This window comes from Nuphar pumila, chromosome 17 (genome assembly GCF_984573655.1).
Source record: "Nuphar pumila chromosome 17, dmNupPumi1.hap1.1, whole genome shotgun sequence".
Classification (NCBI taxonomy): domain Eukaryota; kingdom Viridiplantae; phylum Streptophyta; class Magnoliopsida; order Nymphaeales; family Nymphaeaceae; genus Nuphar; species Nuphar pumila.
The window spans coordinates 78,000,867-78,027,696 of NC_143265.1; the positions used below are offsets into that span (position 1 = coordinate 78,000,867).

The window sequence follows — 26,830 nt, forward strand, 5'->3', positions numbered from 1 at the left end:
AAACATTGTTTTGGATCCAGCCATGTTTTAAGTCCTCTTATCAGCTTATGAGCTCTTAAAAAAAAAGAAAAGACAAAAAGAATAATGTTAAATTGGGTTGGTTCCATTCACAAAGTTTGAATCTGACAAGTTCCCTCCTTTGCTGAGATCTATGATATGGGCCCTGGATCTCATCGAAATCAGAGCCATTGATCACTTTGTTTGGGGAGAATCGAAGTCGACGAGGTAAAACCCCCTCTCGTACTTGGAATTTGTCTTGATGGAATATATAGAATTTTCATATGAAAAAAATTCACACAAAAAACGAGAGATCTATGGTTGGGAAGATAGTAGAATAGGCATAAAAAATTGTCAAACAAGATTTTCTTCACCTCTGTAGATGGAGAAATTGTTTACATGTACGGCAAGAAAATTGTACAAATTTGAAAATTCAAGTAATTCTTTTTCTATCTTTTAGACTAGGAACGGAAAGATATTATTCTTTTTCTTCTTCCAGACGTGCCGTAAATGATTACTGATATAATATATGGCCAAAATATTTGGGGGCCAAGTAACCAAAAAAAGAAAAGGGTAATGGGAACTATCAATTAAATTTAAAATATTATTTAATTTAAGACACGAGGATATGGATTTTTTTTTTATTTTTTTAATCAATTCATTTTTTGTAATTTTAATATATAAAAAGACATTACATTTAAAATATTTTTAAAAATAAAAAATCAAAAAAATATTCACACCACACCTTTGGTTTGTTTAAGAGTATGTTCAGTCGTGTCCCATTAGACATGGGCTCAAAGTAGCGCTTGAAAACGAGACAAGTAGCTTGCTGTTCGGCCCTAGCCCTAAGTAGTGAGTCAGTGTGATGAAGATCATGACTAAGGTGTAAATTAAGGGTGTCAACAGGTCGGGTTTGGTTCAGACCCAGGTGGAATCAGACTCAGACCTAATTTGAGATGTTGGTACCAGATTCGGATTCGGGTGCAATCAGACCCATCATAACAGAAACCATACATGATTCCTATAAAGATTACATGAACTAGACCCAAAAAATACCCAATAAAATGATATCTTTTTTTTTTAAATCTTTTTACATTGAAAAATTACAGATATTAGTCATAACTTGGGCCTGGTATAAAATTTTACAAACCATATCTGGATCCATATATTATTTGGATCCTTCAAGTCTGACCCAAATTGTATTGGAACCTTCTTATTTATCACCAAAGATCCTATAGGATTTGGTATGGGTCGAGTCCAGGTCAAACCCAACCCATTGACACCCCTAGTGTAAACTCAACTAGGGTTATCAACTTATCCACACCCAACCTTGCCAACCCAACGAAAGAAAAAGCAAAATAAAAAACAAAAGATAATCATCACGTGCAAGAAATGCTCTCTCACACGGTACACGTGGTTTTTAATTTCCCTGGCCCCACCCTTTGTATTTGGATGAGTTGTTAAACAAGTGGGGCCCACGTAAAGGCAAACTAGTCTGGACTATTTGAGCTGGGTTGTGATGTCACAAAGATGAGTACAAAACTACAAACAGTTCCCCCCCACCACCACCACCACCACCACGTGGCCTTTTTGTATCGTCCCAAATACTGTGCACCTTTTTTTTATTAGAGTCTTGCATGATGAAAGCGTGGAGATTTCAAAACCGTGAAGCTTTGGGATCGAGGACAGGACAAGCCGCCTCACATTGGAACGTTTTCCCAAACAACACAAAATACAATTTATCAGCTTATCGGGTTATCCCACTTGTAAAAGCAATCCAAACCTACTTTATGAGAAAAGTTTTGTTGAAGGATGAGTGGTTGCTCAGGGAGGAGACGCTGCCGTGGGGTCCGTCCCCCAGCCGGTGGAGCCCGCCTGAGAGTGCCTTTAACAGCGGGACGTCCTCGATCACCTTTATCGGAGAATAGCTTCTGAGGTAGCCAATGGCGTCAATCTAAGGATATCAACAAAGGTTATCTTCTCAATCTGCGCCATCGACTAATGGAAAGTTAATTTCTCAGACCGCCACTAGTTGAGGCCCAACCTACCGCTGGCCTTGCCTTTGCACCAAGCTGCTCTGGAACTACCCTCACCCATAACTTTCTTCTTGGACCTTCCCTCCACAGTCACCACTGCACCTATCAGCCTTCTTGTTAGGGATGAGATTGAGTCTCTATTTTCACAAGGCCCTTTGATGTTGGATGTAAGAAGAGGTAATTCAAATAAAGAAAACATTGGGGACCACTATTTTATGGAGTGCGTTTGGACTTTGATGATGTGGAATAGTTTGATATTGAAGAATCTCAAAAAAATTATGAGCTTTATAACCTGAATGAAGATTCCAACACTTGTTTTAAAGAACAAAGGAGTGGGATGACTACCACATACACGGGCATGCTCGTCCGCCTTGCCGTGCTGGGTTCAGGTTCTTTAGGGCTATATTCATTCTAAGTCCAATGTTCTTTTTGTTTCGCATTATTTTTTTTGTTTGGATTAAATAATGCGTTATAATGGAGTCATTTCGTATTTTGTAACGGGTTTCTTCCATGTTTTGTAACCGTTTGAGGGTTATAAAACGTGGTTAGGGCTGGGGTTATAGACATACAAAGATGCCTCACTCTTACGTTTTTTGTTTTCTCTCTCCCTGCTATTTCTCTCGGTTTTTTCCTGTGGGTGTTCTCTTGAAAGGAAAGTTCTGCAATTTTTGTTCGTTGAGGTTGTATTTGAAGGACGTCGATCTATCATCGAAGTGCACTAATCCGGATCGTTGAGGCTACTGTATCATGGGAGAAGGACGCCAAACCCTTTTTGTACCATATGTGAGGGTGAATCTTCTCTAAGAGAAGTATTTTCATACACACTTGATTCACTGGGGTCCTGGTACCCACCTTAAAAGCCGACGAGATCCATGGTCTTCTGAAGGAAAAAATCCGTGAATGGGAACAGGTTCCTTCCGAGGATCACCAACACTTGCGTCTCTCAAAGCTAAAGCGCAAGATTAGGAGGCTGGGTCATATAGCTGCTGCCGATGCTTATAGGTCCAATGGCGGTAGCGTCACTCGAAGTGCTGGGAAGTCTAATCCTCGTTGTCAATGAAAATGGTAGTTTGGAATGCTAGAGGTCTGAACTCCAGTGAGCGGCAAAGATTCCTCGTTCTCAATGAAAGTGGTAGTTTGGAATGCTAGAGGTCTGAACTCCAGTGGGCGGCAAAGATTCCTCCTAACTGGAGGAAGGATTTGAATGTGAATGTAATAGCGATTGTAGAATAAAAAATTGAGTCGATTGACTCATCTTGGGCTAAATCCATTTGGTGAGACTGCAGGGGGAATTGTTGTTCTCTGCAGATCGGATTGGTCTGGTCATTTGCAGCATGCTGGTGATTTCTCTATTTCCATCACCCTTTCAGGTACTCCACTCAAAGCTCTGATGCTGCTAACTACGGTGTACGACCCTACCACTTGGGCTAGAAAACAAATATTTTGGTCAGAGCTGCGAATGGTGGTTGCGCTAGCTCAGTGTCACTGGTGTGTTATGGGGGATTTTAACTAAGGTCCTCTGCTGAATGTAACCTCCCAGTCAAAGCTTCTAGATTTACGAGAGATTGTAATTCCTTAATAGATTCTTGTAATTTATATGATATCCCCACTGGGGGCCAGACCTTCTCTTGGTCCAATAACTGAAGCTCACCCTGCCTCAGGAAGCTTGATAGGGTTGTAGTTTCTATGCCATTTGTTAAGTCATATCATGATCTATCGGTCACTATCTGACCATGGTGCAATCATAATGGAGTTTGGTAGAGACCTCACATCTCTGAAGCAGTTTTGCTTTGAAGATTGGTGGCTTACCGTTCCAGGGTTCTCAGAAGCAGTTTCTAATAGCTGGACTCATACTGTGGATGGTAAATGGGCAGCCTATCGGTTATCTCAAAAGCTGAGGGTGTTGAGGGGTTTTATGAAGTCGTGGATCTGCAATAATGGTGGTGTCAAGTTTGCAGAGGTTCATATTTGGGAAAAGGAATTTTCAGATATTCAGAATCAAGGGGATGACCTCCATGAGGTGGACCCTTCTATAGATAACGTGAGATGTCGGCTATCGAAACTTGATAACAAAATCCAAAATTGGCGCCTGAAGGATGAGATCAAATGGCACCAAAGATAATTTTTTTTTTGGCTTGAGTGGGGAACAAAGTAACAAATATTTTCACCTACGTGCCTCCCATAGGAGAAGTCTGAATAGGGTCCTTTTATTCGCATTGATTCTCGGGTTATGGAGGGCCCAGAAATGGTTGTAGCTATTACTGAGTACTTTAAGAATATTTTTGGTACCCAGCTCTTCAGAAGCTTCAAACTGTCATCTGGTAAGTTCCGAGGTCCTGATGGGTTTCCTTCTCATTTTTATAACCATTTTGAGAGGATTGCAAACTGGATTTATTGCAGTTTATGTCTGAAAATCTGTTAAAACAACGTCATGCTCAAAGAGTTTTAACTGTAGAGAATTTATTTTGATTCTGAAGGAGATAAACGCAGAAGATATATCCCGATTCAGTCCCATCTCACTACTTAATAGTTCTATTAAGATAGTGGCGAAGCTTCTAGCAGAACGTCTAAAGAGTGTGTTGCCCTCGCTTATATCCCCGGGACAAACGGCCTTTCTAAAATGTCAGAATTTTCATGACAATATCTTCATTGCCAACAAAATTGTTCGCTATAGAGCAGTAGGGTAAGCCTTTTTTCTTATTGAAACTCGATATCTTTAAAGCATTAGACATGGTTAGTTGGGAGTTCCTTCATCAATGCCTGAGGAATTTGGCTCTCCCAACCATTTTCATTAAGTGGATTATGGAATTAGTCTCCACTGTGCAAATGGCAGTCTCAGTTAATAGAGAGTGTGGCCATTTTTTCAACATGAGGCGAGGCCTTCGACAGGGTTGTCCTCTATCTCTTCTCCTCTTCAACATTGTTGGTAAAGCACTCGGTGTAATATTCAAAATGCCATGGCGGTACGGTTCATCGATCAGCTCCCTGGTGATAATCTTGGGGACTTGTCGCTCATCCAATATGCGAATGACAGTCCTATTTGGCTCTGCAAATTCTGCTCAAATGACAAGAATATGGTTGCTTCTAAAAGCTTTTGAAACTGTTTCATTTCTCAAAATCTTGCGAAAATAAATGCAAGCTTGTAATCTTCAATGCTCCCCTCCGCCAGGTGCGTCTTGCTGAATGCCTCTTTGGCTGCAGCCAATCGACCCTTCCTCTTGATTATTTGGGTTTAAGAATTCTACAAAAGCGTCAATCGCAGGCAATCGAGGATAAAATCCGTTCAAGAATTGATTCTTTGCATGAACTCCAAGCCTGCCAAGGCTACTCTAATCCGCCACATCCTAAACAGTTTGGGACAACACTACCTTATGCTATTTTATCTTTCTAAAAAATTTGAAGCAAGGCTGAATAAAATTCTCTGAAATTTTGTTTAGGGAGGCAAAGGTCTCTTGTACACTGGGCAGGGGTAACAAGTCCTCTGTTGTGTTGCGTGGTGGACTCGAGATTAGAAGATTATCGCAATTTAATATTGCACTTTTGTGTTGTTGGTGGTGGGTGGCATGTGATGACTTTCCTTGGGTTGAGTTCTTGATAATAAAATACAAACTCCTTGGCCCTCCTACACAATGGTTGGTTAGCTATCATTAGAGAAGGGCCTGTCCGGTTTGGAAGGCTATTGCTAAAGTCTTCAGCGTTTTCTCCAGTTTCCTGATTATGTCGGAAGATGATCGACCCTTCAAATGGCCCCTAACGAATGATGGTGATTACTCTGTGGTGTCCTGTTACTCGGCTGGATTGGAGGTGGGTATGAATTATTTTCCTAAAGGTGCAATTTGGGGTGTAGGTCCTTCCCCCGCACTCAGTTCTTGGCTTGGCTTCTCATGACGGGGCATGTTGATACATTGGACCGATGTCAAAAATGGGGTATCAAACTTGCAAATAGATGTTGCTTATGTGAGACGGGGTGGAGACTCTTAATGATATGGCCGTTTTCCATGGAGATCACGATCAGTCTGTTTTGCCAGCTCAAAAGATTCTGCTACCAACGTTATGCCAGCATCACACAATGAGGAGTGTTTAAGCATAAATCAAGGGAATCACAGCAACAAGTTTACAAGCTCAGCACCAAATTCGGTTATTGAAGAATCCATCGATCTTCAAATGAAAAGATTATTAAGGAACATCCTTCCTTTCTCAACAACCAGATTCCTGTAATCAAGGAACTAGTAGCAGATATGAGACCTTCCTTATCTGCTGTAACTTTAAAATCTATTTAAGTTGGTGAAAACTCTCACAAAATATATGTGAGAGAACCCTCTGCGACCTTGTTCCCCGCCCTTGCCCCGCTCCAATGCCATACCTAGAAGGAACGCAACGGGCGATTCCTTATTGACAATACATCTAATGTACAAAATGTGCTCTATGCTATATAGTCAGACATATACCATTCTGCTCGCGCGGTATGGCTTAAGAGCGATATTTCTTGGATGGGATCCCGTCTGCTAGGACCCTTTGTAAATGTACCTGCAAATGGTACCTTGCTTTTGTAAGCTGTTTTACTTTAGACGATTTCTCATCGTCTACATAGATTTTTAATAATATTTTACCTAAATTTCAAAAAAAAAAGAGAGAAAAGTTTGTTAGAAATGCCTAGAAAATAAAATTGTCAATGCTTAAAACATTTTCTCTCTCTCTTTATATATATATATATATATATATATATATATATATATATATATATATATATATATATATATATATATATATATATATATATATATGAGAACTGAACATATTCAACCCTCTTTTCTCGTTTTGCGCCATTAGGCCCCATAGTTTGAAGTGTTTTATGATATCTTTGAACTGATAGATGCGTTTAGCATGCTCGATTTAGTGAGAATCAACTTTTTCAATGAAAAAAATGTATTTTTATGAGCTGGAAAAAATTGAAGCCTTTCTATCCATTTATTTTGGATCACCAGAAAAACCTATATAAAGGTTAGATTCAGGTGATCTAAAAGTCGGTTTCTACTAAACAAAGCCTATAAATCACATCTAGGGTGTTGGATGTGAGAAAAAAAATACCAAAAACTACCATTTTTGAAACGAGAAAATGAGGTGGAAGGAGTGCTCTCTCTCTCTCTCTCTCTCTCTCTCTATATATATATATATATATATATATATATATATATATATATATATATATATATATATCCATAATTTATTAGGGTTACCGAGTTAAGGGTCGGGTCTCATCCCACGACTTCAACTCTCTCTCTCTCACCTCCTCTCACCCTCAACCGACGTCCCCATCGCCGGCAACCACCACCATCATCGCCGTTCTTGTCTCTCCATCTACCACGGTCGCCGACCTCCTCTCTCTCTTAGTTGAGCCCTTGCCTCCCAATGTCGCCGGTCCTCTCTCTCTCTCTGACCACCTCCATTTTTGACCTCCTCTCCCTCAATCGAGCCCTTGCCTGCCATGATCGTCGGCCCTCTCTATCTCCGGCCACCTCCATCCCTGGCCTCCTCTCTCTCAATCGAGCCCTCACCGCCATCGTCATCGGCCATCTCTCTCTTCCGCCACCTCCATCGCCAACCCCCTTTCTCTCTCCGGCCACCTCCATCACCAGCCTCCTCTCTCTCATTATGACTTTCGACTCAGACATAATGTGACCAGTGGGTCATAGGACTTTGCATGGTTAATCGTTAAGAAATCAGAAATCTGTTGCATGTGCTGTTTTCTCTTGGTTTTCATGGGTTTTCAGAGTTGATTTTGTTGACATTTATTTGGTTTACGGATTTTTGGGATTTATGAAAATTTTGTGGTTGTTTTGGATTAGATTTTTCATGATGTATGATCTTTTATTGAATTCTAAGGGCACTTGTCTTGATTTATTAATCTGTATTCTCTTAATTTTGTTTTTTTTTTCTAATGATTTTTTCTAATCTTTTCAAAATTGATCTGCATATCTATTAGTTTTGGCTGGAATATGAGAACTAGAAATATTATAACTTTTCATATTCCAGCGTACGACCAAGAGTGGTTCTGAAATTCCAGTTCTCATCTTCCAGCGACTGTCTCTCTCTCTCTTCTTGCTTTATGTGAAACTAAAATGGAGGTCATCCCGCTCATAATCGTCTCTAGCATCTGGCAGGGAGCAGCCAACAGTAAATCATGCATGAGGTATCCTTATCTTGGGAAAGCAGTCTTTAAATTTATCTCAGTTGGATGCGAGACTTTTCTTTCTGTCTGTTGCTTTCAATTTCCAGGCAGTTGATAGAAGAGTAGTGGTTTTTGTTGTTTATGGACCTAATCTCGCCGCCATGATGCCCACTTTTTGGGATGACTTGGATAAGGTTGTCGTTTTCAACGCGGATTGTCACATTCTTATGGGGGATTTCAATTGTTTGCTATCTATCCATGACTCTAATAACCTCGTAATTCCTAATCCCTCTATGCGAGGTTTCCAAGACTTTGTTCATCAACATTTTCTCTACCCTATTCCTTTAACCGGAGAGCGCTTTTCTTGGTCGAATATGCGGTCTCGTCCGTGCTGTAGGGTCCTTGATAGGGTCTTTGTCACTCTTAATTTATTGGACCTCATTCCCGACGTTAAGTGTGTGTTGTTTGCTCTCTCTATCTCGGATCATGGGCAGATCATCACTCAGTGGGGGGATGACTTTCAACCCACCAGGAGCTTTGCGTTTGAAGAATGGTGGCTTCAGGAGCCAGATTTTCTCTCGGTTATTACTAATTCTTGGAACAAAACTGTTGATGAGCATTGGGCAGCGCTTCAGGTTCAAAATAAACTTTCTCGTCTAGCTAAGGATATCAAAGCTTGGCTTCATAGTAGTAAGGTGGAGAAATTTCAGCAAATGGCCGCATGGGAGCAAGAGATTTCTACGTTGTATCAGTATATGTCTTCTCCTGACTCTCTTTCTGATTTGCAACTTCTCAGTCTCCAGGCCAGGTCCTTAGAATTAAATATGCTCTTGAAAAGCTGGAGGGTCAAAGAGGAAATTCGTTGAAAGCAAAGATCTAGGGTGAAATGGCTTGCGGCTGGTGATGACAACACTAAATTTTTTCACTCATATGCTTCTCATCGTCATAGGAGGAAGGTTGTTCCTTCTATCTCCATTGAGGGTGTTTCTTATCTCAATCAACACGTTATTCCGACAGTCTCGCTATACTTTAAGGACTTATATTCTGCTTCGTTAACTGCGGAGGGTGTCCTTGGCAATATCCTAGTTGACTCAATTCAGCCTGAGCAAGCCAGATCTATGCAAAGGAGGTTCTCTGACGATGAGATTTTTACGGCTATTAAGGATCTGTCGGGTTGGAAAGCGCCTGGCATTGACGGGTTTCATGTCGACTTTTTTAGAATCTTTTGGGACTGTGTTAAATCAGACGTGGTGAGCATATTTGATGAGTTCCATCGTAACTCCAGACTGCCTTATCATTTTCATGTTGCTATTATTTCACTCATTCCGAAAGATGATGAGGCCGTTGATATTTCTCGATTCCGTCCAATCTCAGTTATGAGTGCTCTCTATCGGATGTTTGCCAAGGTTTTGGCGAATATGTTGAAATTGGTGGCTAACCAGATTTTTTCAAACTCTCAGTTCGCCTTTATCCGTAATAAGAGGGTACAACACTCGTTCATCATGATGTCCGAGGTTGTTCATTCCTTGCAGCATAGCGGTCAACCTTACTTTGTCCTTAAGTTAGACTTTCATAAAGCTTTTGACTTTGTGCATTGGTAATTCTTATTTCAAATGTTAGCAAACTTCGGTATTGGTCGTCGTTTTTCTGGTTGGGTGAGAGAGCTGGTCTCAAATGCCCAGGCCATGTTAAATATCAGTGGTATTAGAGGAGACCGGTTCAAGCTGGGACGGGGTTTGCGGCAAGGGTGCCCCCTATCGCCTTTGTTGTTTAATGCAGTTGCTGAGGGTCTTGTGGTCTTGCTTAAGCGGGCTGCTGTATCAGGTTTCATTGAACCTTTGCAGGTTTCCGACTTCCAGAGTCATATTCTTATGCTGATGATATGATCATTTTTTGTTGTGCAAATGTTCAACAGATGCTTAGATTCAAGCTTATCATTCAGTTCTTTCTCTCCTTATCCGGGCTTTCTCTAAATGAGACCAAATGCTCTATTACCATGTTCAATGTTAATGCCAATATGCTTGCAGCTGGAAAGAGAATTTTTAATTGCACTATTTCTGACTTGCCTATTATGTACCTGGGCTTGCCGTTACAAGTGAAGCACCTCAATTCAGTTGCTTGGGCTCCGACGCTTCAAAAAGTGAAGCGTAAATTGCTTTCGTGGCAGTCGTCTTATCTCTCCATCGCTGGCCGTCTAACCTTAGTCAGACATGTTCTTTCAACTATTCCAGAATTTTTCATGTCTATGTTTGTGATGCCTGTGGGAGTAGAGAAGCAACTGACACGCTTGCTGGTAGGTTTTCTATGGTCTGTGTGTCAACTCAAGGGTAAGCGTCATTTGATTGGTTGGCGTTCAGTGGTCTTACCTCTGCGTATGGTTGGTTTAGGCATTCCTGTGCCCAGACTGCGAAGCATTGTTCTTGTCGCCAAGCAATGTTGGTTGGCCCACCAACCGGATAACCCTTGTGCTAGTTTGCTTCTTGCTAAATATGGGGCTCTAGCTCTTACCCCGGTTCGTTTGGGAACCCGAGGTTTGGCTGTCTCGCACTTGCGTAAATCATGGTTGAGGGCTTTAGCCTGCTTTAGAGACCATTTTGAGGACTCCAAAAATTTTAGTCAGTGGTTGCAGTGGGCTTTGACGCCAAACAGAGAGTTTCTCACAAAAAAAGTCTATAGATCGTTGCTCCCGTCGGGGGCTGATTGGTTGCCCGAGGATGTGCTTTGGGCGAAGGATCCTTCTCCCCGTTCTCGAGTCCTGGCTTGGTTAATTTTGCACGATAGGATCCAAACCCACAGTAATTTAAAGAAGTGGGGCATTCAGCTCCCAAGTTGGTGCGTGCTTTGTCAGGCTGTTGAAGAATCTACGTTTCACTTGTTCTGGTCTTGCCCAATATTTGTGGAAATCTTTAGCAGGACCTGGAGGCATCCGAAAGTATTGGTTAAGGAGGAGTCTTTTGCGCTAGATCTGATCTTGGGGCCAGTTTGTATTAGGCGCAACTAGAGGTGGAGGCTCATCTGGCGGACGTGGTTGCTTACTTCTTAGTGGTTTGTTTGGATGGCACGAAACGACGCTCATTTTCGTCATATTCCAGTTAACACTCATAACCTGGTGCACAAAATCTTGGTAGATGTTTATGCGATCTTGCGTTTGCATCTTAGTGATCTTCCGCTCCCTCCTGCTGACGCTACATTTCCTTTGCCGCAATCTGGGGAAGCGGCTTCGGCGTGAGCCCGTTTTATCTATCTGATGTTCTTTTCTCTTGTGCTTTCTTTATTTGTTTTTAGCTTTTGCTCTTGTTCAGTTCATGGGTTCAATAGTTTGTTGATCTTCATGAGTGGTAATGTTGAATTACTTTCGTCTCTCTCTCTCTCTCTCTATATATATATATATATATATATATATATATAGATATATAGAGAGAGAGAGAGAGAGAGAGAGACGTTTACCATATATATTTTGAGCCGTTGATTTTTAAGCCTTAAAAAATCTATTTTATACATCTAATTAGATGATAAGAGTCTTTTCTTATAAAACTAAGCATGTAAATCACATCCTTAATTCCTTATGGTAAAATTTTAGAAAAAAATAAGAAAACCTATGAAAATTATGGTACATACCAGTTTGAATATTTCATTTACCCATATATATAACAATAGGGATTATGCTGCCCCTTTTTCATTAGTCACTCGTAGAACCATAAAAAAAACATATTTTTGGTTTTTTTTATGTTAGATTTGAATAATTAGATGCGATTATCATAGTTTACTCAATAGAAAACATATAATAGTTTAGATATAATATAAAACACCTAAAACTATGATTTTTTGGATGGTCCTAAAATAAATTGAGGAGCATGGATTCCATCTCAATCCAGGTAGGCCAATGGGAGTTTTCCCTTTCTGTTTGTCCCATAGATTCCTCAATCATCAAGATTGGATTAGATTTACGAAAAGGGGCCGTGATCAGCCCAACCAACCTTGTGGGCTCACTATTGCCTCCCATTACGAGTGGGCCCCTCTACCGACATCCACCTCATTTAGGGATGCAAATGAGTCAGATTCAGACTCGGGTCTGACCTGGATCCCATGTGTATTGTTAGTTCCAGATGGATTGCAGCAAAATCTGGGTCGCATCTTGAACAAATATGATTAGGTTTATTAGGACTGGGATCCAAATTAGTTAAGCAAATACAATAGGACCTGGGTCAGAACCGCCTATAACTCAACCTGTTTAACTTTTCGGTATAAAAAATGAAAAAGTTTTTTTTCCCTCTTTCCAGCGGATCCAGTACCACGGAAGCTTAGATGGGATTTGGAATTTTGGTATTGTGTTTTGAGCCAGATATGGATCCACTCTTTGGAAACAGATCAAACCTCACCAGACCCATATCTGACCCAGTTTTCCATCCCTACACTGATAGTGCAATTATGGCTTGGGCATTCATGTCTAAATGGGTCTTGAATCGGGTCTGTCAAACCTAGGAGTTAGCTGATCCTGGTATAGGCCAAGGCTTTTAATTCACAGGTCTTTTTCTTTCATTCTGAGCAAATAAAACAGGACCCATAACACGTTTTCCCGTGGATTCAACATTTAATTTGTTTGTGTTATTTTGTTCATTCTAAAAAAATAACAACACAAGCAAATTAAATGTTTGAATCCACGGGAAAATGGCTCTTTCCCACAGGAAAAAAGGGTTGATTTTCCCGCGGGACGTGAAACAAATGCACCCCACGAGAAGGACAGGCCCACATGGCTCCGCAATGGGCCCCACGTTTTCCTGCAGGAGCAGCCATTTTCATATGTCGATGCTAAGCATCTTCGTGAGGGAAAACATGGGGCTTCCACATCCATTATTTTCTCACGGGAAGTGCCTTTACTATACTTTTCCCAACTTTCTAAAAACTCCTGCCAGGAGGCTTTTCCATAGAAATCCATTCACACTGGTAGGGCTGTCACTGGGTTGGGTTTGTATCAAGTACCTGACCCAACCCTGACCAGAATACCAAGGTATGGCGTAAAAAATGCCTACCAGAACTGGATCTGAGTAATATGTAGTTTGAGCTTGGGTTATGATTTGGTCAAATATCCAACCCAATACAGCTTGACCCGAGTATTCTATATATATTTTTGGTAAAAATAGGCTCCTTAAATTATATAGATCCAGGTTTGAGATTTCATTTTCTTGACCTGGCAAAACCTGAATCCAACAAGTAGTTATTTGGATTTTGGTTGGGTTTGGATACAGCTTCATGAGTTGGGTACCCGACAGATTGACAGCACTACATGTGAACTACACATGGGGGAGATGTGTAATGGATTTTCATGTGAGGGTGCTGATGCTTTGCATTCATAATTTTATCAATTTCCTCCATTTTGCGGATTCTGGATCACCTCTGCGGCTCTGATGCTTTTTCACACTTCCAGAAATCGTAAACAATCTCATTGTGTTCTCAACCTTATGAATCAACCACAACAATATGTTCAGCTTTATTATGTGTGATTGTTAACACTGAATACTTGTGTTTTAAACCCCAACTAATAACTGACAATCACATAAAGGGCCCCAACTCCTGCAGGGCCACCTAAATGGTTAGGGCAAGGGGAGGTCATGAGTTCGATTCCCCTTTGCGATCAAACCTGGAACAGGTATGGAGCAGCACTGTGGAGCCAACCCACTCTCCCGGGGTTTACCACTACCATGACGTTCATTTGGAGCACAGATTTTCAAATAATCCTGCCAGCTCAGCCTTCCCATAAGAATGCTTTAATAATAGGGGAGATATAAAAGGATTTGCACATGAAAAGTGGTACGTGGCTGAAAAAACTATGGCCCACTTGGGCCATGATGCCTTGATGTTTGTTTTACATGTGATGGGAAAGGAAGGGTAAAGGATGCCGGTTTAGCATTTTCCTATGAAAATTACATGAAACAAACAGGCCCTTGGTGTTACCTTCCAGTTCACAGGAACAAGTGTCTTCTGTTTGCAAATCAAGCAAAGCACTAACCCTTTTGCCTCCTGTACTAGGTTCATTCTCCTTGGGACTAGGGTTGTGAAGATGTTAAGCTTGGGCAGGACACAGACCTAAGCCCAATCACAACGTGGCGCTAACAGGTCCCGGATCGGGGAATCTCACGTGACATCAAATATCACTTTTTTTCTCCAGTAAGGTCTTAATCTTGCAAGGAAATGGTTTAACTAATGCTTATAAGGTTGTGCAGGGATTGCAGTGGTGCATTTTCTTTGGATCAATCAGTCAGCCTTGTTCACGACATTATCCAATTCAAGAGAGTTTTCATTTAATCCAATGGACAAAACTGCTAATAGATTCGGATATCCTGATGTTCAGTTCCCTCAAAAGGGTTGACAATACAAACAAATAGATTCGGACCATTATAGTTTAATCGAATTTGATGATTAGATTGTAACCTCATTCATGCTCTGGATTTTGGTTTAAGAAGCAATGGTAGCAAGTACTCACAGCAAATGCAGATTCATTATTCAAAAAATTAATACAAGCCTGTACTGCTGAAGATCTGCAATTGTTTGTCATGCTTATGATCCCCATAGATCACTGTCACCCTTGCTAACCAAATATAATCTCTGACCATCAGAAATCATTTCCACATCTAAGATTTTACCTGCATCTTCGGATAAGAGACAAGAAGATGAATGGTTGAGCTTCTTTTCAGCAGACTCGATCAGTTCATCAAGCGTATCTGGTACCCACATCACAATTCCTTCTCTCCTCTTCTCCTTTGGATCCCAGGGATGGAAGGGCAGCACAGTGCATTTCTTCCGTTGACACTTCTCTGCTTTATAAAGCAATGAATTTGTCACAGGCACTTGTCAGTGAGGATCCAGGAATACAAATTTTTGTTACTGTAAATTACCATGTTATGGAAAGTGAACAAAAACTGGTGAAACTGCACAAAATGTTGCAAATTTTAGCATCAAAACACAGCATTAGATTTCTTAACACGGCATCATCTCAATTAACACAAAAGTGCAAAAGAAGGTTTTCATGATCTAAATCTTCAAAAAATCCAAGACTATTCAAGAAAACCTTCTGAAAGGAAAGATGTAATATCTAAAGTTCTATCCTGAAAGAACTACAAAAAAAAAACAATCATAACAATCATTTCCATCATTTATAAGTCCCCACCTCTGAAGACCTACTTCATAATTCGCTAGTTCTACACGGATACTAGCAGTCCATTTACAGGACCTAACTCAATCTAAGGCCCATCACCTATGGTACCCGGACACTCCATTTTGCCCTCTGTACCCGTGTCAACACGCATTGACACTCGGACATGCCATTTTACCCTCCGTACATACAAGTTTGTATTCAATTTATAATTTATAATTATATTTTCAGTTTATAACTTTATATTTTCAGTATATAATATATATTTTAGATATAGCATATATATTTAGATTATATGCAGTTTATTTTGAATTAATTTTGTATTTATGTGATATTTAATATATATATATATATATATATATATATATATATATATATATATATATATATATATATATATATATATATATATATATATATATATATATGAAAATGACAACTTACCCAATAGAAAACCTCCCAAACCTACCCAAAAAGAAACATTTATCGGATTTTCGGTGTTTTTTCAAAATTCTGACCTTACAGATGTGTTCAACAAGATTGATTTACTAGAAATCAACACTTGGATCATGCATTTTGGATGAAAAAAAGGTATTGAGCCTCAAAAATTTATGAAATTGTAGGCCATTGTTTTTTGAAACCCTATAAAAACATATCCATGCATCAGAATCAAAAGCTCCAAGAACTGATTTCTATAAAAACGAGCACATAGATCACATCTATAAGGTCAGAATTTCGAAAAAACACAGAAAATCCGACAAATGTTTCTTATTGTGTAGGTTTAGGAGGTTTTATATTGGGTAGGTTTTCATCATCATATATATATATAGCCGTATCCCTATACCTACATTTTTTGGAATTGCAGTGTCATACCCTCCGTACCCACACCCGCACCCAGGTGACATAGCCCATCACTGCCTTGAGTCATGGATGCTTGTTTTAACGTGCCCAACTCCAGGGAGTTCAGCCAGGTTAACAATTGGCCCTAGTTACAGAAAAAATACAGGGACATCTTCATTTCAGCAAAAGAAAAGAATCTCCAAGTTACACTAGAAACTTCAGGAAATATATACAGGATACCCTTGATGTCTTTTTTTTTTTAATAGAAAAGGATTATCCTTATTATCAAATATACGTTTACAAATCAACATCTTCAATAATTGGTGACAGGAGGTACACCAAAACTAGAAGAAAAGATTTTACCCTTACAGAAACATGTTTGTGTAAAATCAATTTTCAATATCAGTTTCAGAGAACTAGTAAGGCATTTAATTTGAATCTGCACTACAATGAGGTTTTCAACTTGCAAAGACTTTTTAACTAGATTTTGACTGGTTTGCAGTTCTAGGTGAGCTAGACTGTAGATCAGACCTGGTAGGGTTTTAAAATACATGGATAGAAAGGTGAACTCAGCAGTGACCACGCTTGTCAAAAGAATCAACTGCTGAACTTTTAATTTATGAATTATCATGGAGCTACACCAATGATGAGTCAGCTTAACAAGAAAGCAGAATTTTGTGTATGCTGAGGGTTTGACAAGTTTATGATGATTCTTCAGAAACCTCTATTAAGAAATAAAAGTGATTGCAAATTTTACCTTGGATTTCTTTAGAGCAGTCAGGGAACTGCAACAACTGGGAAGATTTTACAGCGTTGAGTAAATCCAGTATTGGTTTACTCCCACATCTGTGACCCTCATCAAGGGGAGTGTTCCCCCATCTGACAAGGAAAATAGTCATAAGTAAACAAAAGATTAACTACAGAAGGCCACAGAAAAGACATTGAAGGAAAACAAATCTCTCTCTCTCTCTCTCTTCCAAAACTGGTTCCAGAAGGGATGAGTTTTATAGCAAAAAATTTCAAGCATATTAATGCCAAAAAGCAAAAGACCCGTCTTAGTAGAGTCATGCACCTAACTAGACAGGCCATTTAAAAAGATACAAAAGATAAGCAAATAACTTGAGAAAGGAAAAGTCTTGGATGTTAAACTTTCTTCTACATTCAAATAGAACAAAAAAAAACTTTGCTTTTCCTTCTACAATGAGTATTTGTAATTTATCCTGTTTCCTAAGATTTTTACATTTTAATGAGGAAAACATATACGATGAAGCAAATTTTGCTCTCGTCTTTTGAAATGCTTTAATTTTATGCTCAAAAACTCAAAATCATAGAACAGAAAAGGAATGATGAGACTAGTCTTCGGACCCCTCATTTAACTTTTAGTATTGAAAAGCTAGAAATTAAATAAAAGAAATTAACTCTAAGCTAGACAAAAAAGAAAAATAATCACATTGAAGAGGTAAACTAGTAGGTTCTAAGCATAGTCACCTGTATCGTTAAAGGTAATTTCTTGGCAAGGGTATTTCTCAGAGAGATTTTCAAAAGTTGATAAATCTCAGGAGTTTAAAATATTGAAAAAAATATAAATAACAAAAAAGATAAGAAAATAATAAGTTTTGCATTATTTTTCTTTTCAAAATATAAATAAACATGTTTTAAAGGTTTTAAAATATAAAACAAAACAAAAAAATAGGAAATGCAAACTTAAAATTAAAAAAAAGAAGAGATTTTCCAAAAATATCGCTATATGATCGTGATAATATCGTAATATTTTGAAAATATTGCAATATATTACCTTTCCTATTGGCTACCTTAAAATATCGGTATTTCTCGCGATATTTTCAAAATATCTCCGTTATTGGTGATAATGGTTCTAAGAAATCACAATCACACTTATATGATAAAGTCTTTAAGTATGTCATAATGAATGAACAAAATAGTAAATCTAACATTCTTACATAGAACGCTAATTTGATCAGTTATGACAAGTAGATGACAAGAAGATACTATGTAGTCAAATTCACAGATAAGCCTACACACCAGAATGACAGATGGGCCACAACAATCTTTTGGCCTCACATGATGAATGGAATACTCTCAGGATTTAATTTCCAATGACACCCCAAATTAATAAGCACAAAATTGTGCTTGGTTGAAACTCAAAGCATGGAATGTATGAGAAGAAACTGTCAAATCATACCTGTCCTTGAGAAACACATTTGCTCCAGCATCCAATAGCATTTTCACTAACAAATACAGCCCCTGCGCAGCAGCAACGTGAAGTGGTGTTCGATGATCATAATCTTTGGCATTTGGGTCTATGCCATATGACAACAGACGTCTTACAAAATCTGAATTTCCTTTGGCAACAGCTTTACAAAGACAGCCTCCTGAATCATCAATATTTAAGCACGCACCATGTTCAACAAGCAAAGAAGCAACTCGATCATGTCCATATTTGATAGCTTCCAGTAGCGGTGTGTTTCCAAAATTATCTGAACAAGATGTCAAATAGTTGATATAGTAAATATTCTTGACAATCCTTAAGCCCATAAATTAAAACAAGCTTTCATATGCAATAATTCCTATTATCAATGGAAAGTAAAGAACTGAAAAATTAATGAAATAGACAAATTTACCCTTCAAGTTAATGTCAACTCCTTCACGAATGAGGAAAGCAGCAATGTCATTGTAGCCTTTTGATGCAGCTAGATGCTGTAAAATAGAAAGGCAATTAGCATAAATTCAAGGTACCAATCTCCATTGTATATGTGATCAATAAAACAATCAAAGAAGATGTGCTAAATATCAAGGAATCAAATTAAAATATTAACCATAAATTGGCTGTAATTTATTCCAGTACACATTCTCAATTGGGCAAGACTGACATGGAAAAGAGAAATACAAACAATACAAAGCAACAGTTTTAATAGTTTTTTCTTTTTGTTAGCAACGCTGAAAATGATCACCATCAGTAGAACTTGCGTGCTCTTCTAATTGAAACTACCATGGCTTGGTATATGTTTGATTCTTAGGGCTGCAGCCAGACATTCAGAATTTTCTCAAATTCAAGGGCTTTATGTTTGAAAAGGCCTATATCTTCAATGTGTTACCTGGAAAAAATAGTCTTATGCATGCACATGCATCTGTGCTAGTTTTACATTCCAATGCGTGGTCCATTCAGCTCATGCAGGAATATTCCATTGTGCATTATTCAGCTCATGTTGGTTTAAGTTATGGATGCGAGATGCCTTGCTTTTGCCAATTATAAAGGCATGAGCATAAAACAATCAAAGGGAATAAAAGGAAAATAACATGTACAAGGGTAGGAATGAAACTTCGTAGGGGCGTTTAGCTAATTGGCATTATTACTAAAAATAAAAAAGAATGCACAAGTTGATAATAAAATTCTTAAATCAAGCTGTTAAACAAACAAGACAACTAGGGACTGATCCATCTGTTTTTCTACCTATTTTATTGGACTTGTAACAGATAATTCAGTTGAAACATATTGACCGTGAACATAAGCATGCCCCTTGATGCATGTCGGTACTATTTAATGCATATTTGTACTACAACAATTGAAAATGTGAAGATGCCTATTTAATATGCCCTTTATTTCATGAGAGCAAGAAAAATAAGATGGAGGAATTCAAACTGAAAGGAGAATTTCATAAACATAGACAAATCCAGCAAAAGAAAAATAGTTCAATGATGTTTTTCATCCATGCAATTCTAAATAATCATGTACAATTTCTTCAAGAAAAGTTTTCCTGTGCCCAAATTCTTCTGACTAGGCTTAAGGCTACTTACCTCTGTAGCAAATTCTCCAACATTTTGAAACTATCCCCATTTTGAGGGAGAGGTAACAGAAAAGCAAAAACAAATAAAACAATATTTTAGAAATATCATCAAATTCAAGTTCGTTTTCAGAAAAAAATCACAAAGTAGCTTGATATGTTCCCCAAAACATTTTTTTTTCTTCGCATTTGTTAATTTTCCCCCCAAAAGACTACAATTGTAATGCAGATATCTACTTTCCTCTATTATTACCAAGTGCAAAGTATGCCTAACAACCTTAGCATATATTTTTTTGACAAGTAAATTTCAGCCGTGTAATGCTCTACATACAATATCTTGAAACAGAGATTGAAAAAAATAACTACAGAAAGGAAATAGCATCTATTGTTATATAGCTAAGCAAGTTCATCTACATTAATAAGAGTTAATATCCACACATGCATAAAAGCAAGGCTGATTAAATGATGATATAAAGAGACTGGATTAAATATTCAATTACCAAAGCTGACCGTCCATCATAGTCTGTCTTATTGGGATCTGCTCCAGCTCGAATCAACCCCTTCAAGTGATACAGATCTCCATGATAGGCAGCACTGTTTACTCTCAGAGCAAGTTCAGCTTCCTTTTTCCCAATGTAAAATGTGATATCTGTTTCCAATTGCTTGATCCGAATATTTGACTCTTTCACCTGTCAGAATGCAAACTGAGTCTTTTGCCTATTTCAAGTTTCAAACATGCACAAACAATATGAAAGGAAGACAAAAGGAAGAAAAAAAATGCTTGTCCAAGAAAATAAAACCATGAAGAAAACAACAAGCAGAAATAAACACAAGAAATAAAACAGGATACATGACCATAAACAAGATATTGGTGACTTTGCTTTAAAGGGACCATAAACAAGATTGAGGTATAAATACAACATTAACATTGGATTCCAAAAAAATTAACAATTACAGCAAAGCTTCTCCAATGTCACAAAATTAGGATATAGAAAGGAAAGAAGTTGGAGTTTACATGGCAGCAACTAGCAACATGACATCTAAACATTCTTGAAGTTACATTGAGCATGTCATTTCTGGTTTCATTTGTCAAATTGACAACTTGGGTGCAAGCATTGTCAACCATTTTTATCACTTCTTGGATAGGGAATATTCTGGTGATGGTTGTTCTACTGAAGTTGCTGGAGCATGGGCAGTTCTATACACAACACACACATAGGCGTGAGCACACACACACACACTCACTCACTCCAAGCAAATATGTTGCATGCCCAAACTTTTTTTTTTTCAAAAATGTTTGTTGTTAGCAGTTTTTTAAGACAAAATTTCTTAGCCACCTTTCTCCTTTTACATTTTGTCATTCACTAACTAAAGGTAGTAGAAGATTGGTGACAATTATGAGTCCGAGGGTTATACCTTCAAAAATATTACATAGCCATAAAGTCATATCATATGGAGCCCAAACCTTATCCCAACAAAGAACCATATAAGCTTTAAAACCAACAAAAAACAGAGATGTTCCTTTTCAAAATGACTAATTGACCTTTAAGCCCTTGCAAATTCTGACCATCTTTCAGCAATATGAAAGGAGAAGACATTGATCAAGAAGAAGAAAATGGCAACAATAGTAAATAGTTTTGCTCACAACATAACCACATGTCAGAAACTTGTGACTTTGAGGAGGACATGAAGTAAGATACTATGTTACAATAATCAACCATTTAAGCTAAACACCAAAATTGAAAAAGATAGAACCATAAAGCTGCTAGATGTTACCACAATTTACTTCACTGAGTTTTAAGATATATATAACATTACAAGACAAAGACATCAAATCAAGAAAGTTACTCAGGATCATCTACCCATCTATAAAGTGAATTCCAGAAAATTTATGAATGCTTGTTTTAAAGTCGACAACAAAAAGTTATAATTTACCAATACTGTTTTAGTGAGATGTAATTTCTAAAGTGTATTACTACACAATATCTACCTCAAGAAGGTTGCGCAAGATTGTCCGCCCATCTATGAAATAAATTTGCAGGATATTCGTGAAAGACTGCTTATCAAGACGCAAAAGTCTACATAATTCACAGACACGGACAGTGTAAGGTTGAGGGATATTGCAGAGGATGGAAACTTCACCAAAAGAACAATTAGGTTCAAGCTGCAAAATGGTTTCCTCTGATCCATCTTCTCCTATGCCCACTTCTTCCTGTACCGAAAGAAAAAAAATCATGTGAACCTTAATAAAGTGATACAATCATACAAGTAGGCATCGGAACTTAAAATCTAAATATAACGGATGACAAAAAGTTTCAGATACCACTGTTATCAAACAAAAAGCCATTGCAACATCAATGCATCATGCGAACTGCAAAGTAATACTAAAGTAATACACAACAGTCTGACTCAAGAACAAGACACTGAACCCCACACTTCATAAATAAAAAAATGACAAATTGTATGAAATGCAAATATGCCATGCATGCCCACAAGGACTCCAACATATATGCTCCCCCAAAGAATGCATATATGCTATATGAGGTTCATCAGCTTCTGTGCACACTAGTCGGGATGGATGAAAAAACACAGAAAATTTCAGCTAGGAAAACATTTATATACATGCCTGTGGCCACATGGAATCAAATTATCTCCCAAACATATAAAGAGAAAAATCTGAAGACTAAAATTCATTTCATAAGCATAATCACATGGAACTTTAAAAGAAATAGAAGGATAAAAAGTTTTAAACTTTTACCAGCACCCCATGACAAACAAAATAAAGTTGATCCACTGCATTTCCCTGTTCCATAATTACTTCCCCAGGCAGGAAAAATTCCTCATGCAGTCTGGTAACCTGATACAGTTGAAAGTCTTGTATAAGAAAACCTCATTCCCTTCAAAGAATCTTGCCTATAATTTGATGAATGCCTGAATGGTACCCCATCAATACATCTAAGACATGCAAATAAAGCCCACAAGCAATAGCTTGGTAAAAAGACATCTTAAAATTTTAAGAGCAAGAGAATAAGGTTAACATGGCTCGTGACAAATACTCAACCTGAACCATGAACAAATTTAACATTTCAAATTCAAGTGCTACTTGAAGATAGAAGTACAACCCTATAGGACAATATTCACATGCTTATACTATGTATGCATGTATAGAGGTAGCTACCCACATATGGCACTTGCAACCTGATTGATTTACTTAAATTGATCTCCTTGAAGTGATCTAGAGCATAAATGCTACTTACAATTTGACTAATAAACTCAGCGCTGCATCCTTTGAATAGAGGAACATCTTCGATCAGTGGTTTGTATAGAGTTTGTGAGATCTGCAGAAAGATCATCTCATTAACACAAACTTGGGAAACATAAATGACATTAGTGCATAAATCAAAAGGTATGAGGGGCCAATCTCTTTTATATAGAATGGCACAATAACAATCGCTTCGGACAAGGACAACCAGCTATTTTCAAGGAGCCAATTATAAATTTTTGAATACTTTTTAAGCACTCTTTAAAATGAGTAGTTACTCTTTCCCATCTCTCTCTCTCTCTCTCTCTCTGTTCCTCTATGGGTTCTCCTCCATTGCAGAAGCCATTGTGGATATTCGACAAGGGAAGGTCAGTTTTGCACTACCCTGTTCTTTTTCTTCCTAAACCACTCTGAATTGTTGTAGACAATGAAAGCAGGGAGAACGAGGCGGCCTCATAATGTCTGCTTCCATGATGACACTAGAAACAGTGGCTTTCATTGTAAAGCATGGCATTGGAATTATGTGAGTAGCCATGAAAGGTGATCACTTGGAGAGGCTAGACCTTCTGTTGATGGAGTCTCAAAATGAAAATGAAAATGAAAATGAAAATGAAAATGAAAAGAAGCTTTGCACTGCATTCACAATATCAGTGGTATGCCTATGCACTGACTAGGTATTAGATTTGGATCTCCACCCTTTATCATGCACCAAGTGTTGGATGTAATACTTTAGTTTTTGCTTTGTTATTTCAGCAACATGAAAACATAGTTGTTACTATAATGAACAAGAACATAAGTGATTTTCATTAATTATAGGTGATAATGTTGCCTACCACCCAAAAAAGTTATGCTCTCTGGTTGCGCTTGCCGCTTGCCCATTTATGATCACCTCTTGTGTGTTCCCATCATTTTTCATTTTGGTCAATTGCAAACAAGATTCTGTTCTTTTATTTCTTCTGCATACTTGTATAAAAGTATCTTCAACAAGATACTTTAGTTGATAACGCAATAACCTTGAGAATAAATGTGCGAACATACACACAACAAGAACACTTGGAACACTTGTGCACAACAAGCACAACACACGGAATCACAAATGTGCAAATGCACTCATAAGATTCATAAACAACTAAAAGGTTGGGCTATAATCCCAAAACCCTTGAAAAAATACAAGAGGAGCTGCCCATATTTATAGGGCTTTTAGGAGGCCTTGGGAGGGGCTCCACATAGTCGTTGGAGCCCCTCCAACGGTCACAAATGTGACCGTTTTGTGACCGTTGGAGGGGTCCAACGACTAGTGGGTTGGGCCCCTCCCAATGCAAGTACAATGCATTAAATGAAAGAAAAAGGAAAAATAAAAAAGAAAAAGAAAAAAGGTAAAAATACAAAACCATATTCACGAAAATGAATGTGTAAAATATCTAAACTACCCTTACCTAAACTACCCTTAGCAATATATATATATATATTATATATATATAGGTAGATACATATACATATGTAATATATGTATATGTATCACCTTATATATATAAAACATATATACGAAATTACAACATATTTTAACACTCTCCCTCAAACTTAGGGCAAGATGACCGATAGTTTGCCAAGAAGGAAGTTGAATCGCGGAGCGCACAAGGCTTTAGTAAAGAAGTCTGCCAACTGATATTCGGACGTGACATAAGGAAGATCAATGACTCCTTTGAGATATGCTTCACGAACATAGTGACAGTCCATTTCGATGTGTTTAATCCGCTCATGAAAGGTGTGATTTTTCGCAATGTAGATTGCACTCTTGTTGTCACAACAAAGCTTAGTGGACCCTTCTATTGTAATCCCCATGTCTTCTAGCAATTGATGAATCCAAACAATCTCCATGGTAGTAGTTGTCATGGCTTCTGTGGAGGAGAGTGACACATTTTGTTGCTTCTTGCATCTCCAAGATATTAGTGAGTCTCCTAAGAATACACAAAAACCAGTGGTGGAGTGACGGCTATTTGGGTCACCTCTCCAATCTGAGTCAGTATAAGCAATCAATTTTAAGTCAGAAGAAGAGGACAGAAAAACTCCCTTATTTAGAGTACCCTTTATGTATCTTACGACTCGTAAGATGACACTCATGTGAACGGATGTAGGCGCATGCTGAAACTGACTTGCAGTATGGACTGCATGAGATATATCTGGTCTGGTAATACTCAGATACATCAATGATCCTACAAGTTGTCTGTAGGGTGTAGGATCCAAAAGGGGAACCCCATCATCAATTTTCATCTTTGCTCCTACTACCGCAGGAGTTTCACAAAGCTTCTCATCTGTAATACCTGACCTGTCAATGATCTCAGAAGCAAGCTTAGTTTGAGATAAGAAATATTCTCTAAGAGAGTATGCTACTTCAATTCCCAAAAAATAAGTTAGAAAACTCAAGTCAGACATTTCAAATTTATCTTTTAAGATAGATTTTATACTCTTAACTCCGTTAGAGTCACTCCCAGTGATGAGCATGTCATCAACATACAGAAGTAAAATTACAATCCCTGCATTGGATTTTCTAACAAATAGAGCAATGTCAGTAAAACAAGAGGAAAAACCATTCTCAATCATTACAGAGTTAAATCTATCATACCAAGCCTTTGGGGCTTGTTTTAGGCCATAGAGTGTTTTTTGAAGACGAAGCATCTTTCCCTTAGGAGTCTCCATTCCAGGAGGAGTATCCATATAAACTTCTTCGCTTAAATCGCCATTTAAAAAGACATTTTTAACATCCATTTGATAGATGTTCCATTTGTTGATAGAGGCAACAGTTATAAGGCATCAGACAATGACCATACGAGCTACAGGAGCAAAAGTTTCTTCATAGTCAATACCATATTCTTGACTATATCCTTTTGCAACCAAGCGAGCTTTATACCTTTCAAGGGATCCATCACTTTTAGTTTTTACTTTAAAAACCCATCTACACCCTATTGTTTTTCTTGCCTTTAGGAAGATTTTGAAACTCCCAAGTTTTGGCTCTTCTCATAGCCTCAAGTTCATTGTCAATTGCATTAATCCATTCAGGGCACTTTCGTGCTTCTTCAAAATTTCTAGGTTCTATATAGGAGTGGATGGCACTAAGGCAGACTCTATATCTTGGTGAAAAAGAGTCATAGGAAATGAACCTAGAAGGAGGCCTTCTACTTCTTTCGGTTCTACAAGGGATCACTTCATTCTGAGAGGCACTCGGACTGGCATCATTATATCTATCAAGAGCACTCCTAAAGTTGTTTTGATCTCTATGAGTATAGGTGATAGGGTCTCTAGGTAATTCTTCATCAATAGGTTGATGTGACGAAGGAGGCAAGGAGATGTTTTCCTCAGTTTCAAATTCATTTGGGTTACTTTGGTCTGACTCATTATCACTAGTATCATCGTCTTTATTCAGTAAATCAAATAAAAAGGAATAATCCATATTTTCATTATGAGGGTCACAACGTTCAAATCCACTAATATTTTCCAAAAAACTCACATTTCTGGAAACATACAATTTATCACTTTTGATATCATAACAACGAAACCCCTTTTGGGTTTCTGAATAGC

General features: G+C 38.1%; 1 protein-coding gene across 2 annotated transcripts in view; it reads right to left on the reverse strand.

Annotated features, from left to right (window-relative positions):
- Positions 1-14,668: 14,668 nt before the first annotated feature.
- LOC149812347 (potassium channel SKOR-like) overlaps positions 14,669-26,830 on the reverse strand; it is a 33,498-nt gene continuing 21,336 nt past the window's right edge. The window contains exons 9-16 of one of the 2 annotated variants that reach the window (XM_089992602.1): positions 23,250-23,330; positions 22,751-22,849; positions 21,983-22,204; positions 20,493-20,681; positions 18,832-18,907; positions 18,393-18,687; positions 16,950-17,071; positions 14,669-15,014 (exon numbers count right to left, since the gene is read on the reverse strand). In XM_089992602.1, the coding sequence (XP_089848728.1) occupies positions 14,758-15,014; positions 16,950-17,071; positions 18,393-18,687; positions 18,832-18,907; positions 20,493-20,681; positions 21,983-22,204; positions 22,751-22,849; positions 23,250-23,330 (1,341 nt within the window). In that variant the 3' untranslated portion in view covers positions 14,669-14,757. Of the gene's footprint in view, positions 15,018-16,949; positions 17,072-18,392; positions 18,688-18,831; positions 18,908-20,492; positions 20,682-21,982; positions 22,205-22,750; positions 22,850-23,249; positions 23,331-26,830 lie in introns of both variants that reach the window. The other variant, XM_089992600.1, reaches the window with a different exon arrangement.